Genomic DNA, 1234 nt, shown 5'->3' on the forward strand with positions numbered 1-1234 from the left:
GTGTAACTCTCACCTGAATGTTTGCAGTCATTCTGTCTTTAGTCTTGGATAATATACTTTATAGCATTTGGTGTCTTTCTAACTTTGTTATTTTTTATTAATTCATAAACTTTCTGATGTAGAAAATTCTGAGCAACCCCGTTCACCTGGACAAGTCTTTTGCATATAAATTTCTGCACCCTTGGCTTGGAACTGGCCTTCTAACCAGGTAAACCTGTGGCTATCCTCTTTGATCAATATAAATGTTACTCCCTCGCATAAGTTTGTAATTTGCCAATAATAATAATAATAATAATAATAATAATAATAAGAAATATAGCAACACTGCATGAGACATTACATTCAAGTTTTGACCAAAACAACTATAAAATCATCATTCCAGGAATGCTAGGCCTTTAATTACACAAATCCCACAAAGCAAAATTTGTCTGGCCCAGTTCTGCTCCAACACAATGCCCAGACACCACAAAGAATGAATGCCCCCATTTTATATACAATGCCATTATTGCCGTACCTGGCCCACATCTAGTTGACAAACCACTTGCCATACCAGCTGTGCCATGACACGAGCTCTGGCCCGCACCTGTCTGCCATGTGGGATAGAACATGATAAGTCTCTGTGGGTGGAGCTATAACAAAGAAAGCAAAATTCGGTTTTTATAGTACTTGATTGCTGCCATAATACAAATAAGTATCCAAGTTCTGCTTTTTTATTTCATTAATTTATTTTTTTATCAGCACGGGGCAAAAGTGGCGTCAAAGAAGAAAAATACTGACACCAACCTTCCATTTCTCCATCCTAACGGACTTCCTGCTTGTGATGAATGAGCAGGCWGAGATTCTGGTGGAAAAGCTGGAGAAGAAGGCCGGGAAAGGTTCATTCAACTGTTTCAGTGACGTCACCCTCTGTGCTCTGGACATCATCTGTGGTGGGCAGATGGAACCTTCCACCCCCACCCCTCACACAAAGTGGACTCAGTGCTCATTTTGCACATYTGAAATAGAAACACATATCTTAATATTCTAAATTTTGTTTTGTTTTTCCATTTAGAAACAGCYATGGGGAAGAAAATACATGCACAAAGTGATTCTGAGTCAGAGTATGTGAAGAGTGTATACAGGTAGGTTATTTTAATTTTAATATCACCAAAGTAATAGTAAAAAAGAAATGCAATCTAATTAAAGTTTTTTTATTTTGTTTGTTTTATTTTTTATTTATTTATTTATTTATTTA

General features: G+C 36.6%; 1 protein-coding gene across 1 annotated transcript in view; it reads left to right on the forward strand.

Moving 5' to 3' along the window:
- The window catches only part of cyp4v2a (cytochrome P450, family 4, subfamily V, member 2a), a gene marked incomplete at its 3' end in the record, with an annotated part of 2751 nt that extends 1630 nt beyond the window's left edge, over nt 1-1121 (forward strand). The window contains 3 exon segments of the mRNA XM_014011460.1: nt 123-208; nt 739-929; nt 1052-1121. Of these exon segments, the coding sequence (XP_013866914.1) occupies nt 123-208; nt 739-929; nt 1052-1121 (347 nt within the window).
- Between the last annotated feature and the right edge of the window lie 113 nt (nt 1122-1234).

The sequence above is a fragment of the Austrofundulus limnaeus genome, unplaced genomic scaffold (genome assembly GCF_001266775.1).
Source record: "Austrofundulus limnaeus strain Quisiro unplaced genomic scaffold, Austrofundulus_limnaeus-1.0 Scaffold80, whole genome shotgun sequence".
NCBI classification, from domain to species: Eukaryota; Metazoa; Chordata; class Actinopteri; order Cyprinodontiformes; family Rivulidae; genus Austrofundulus; species Austrofundulus limnaeus.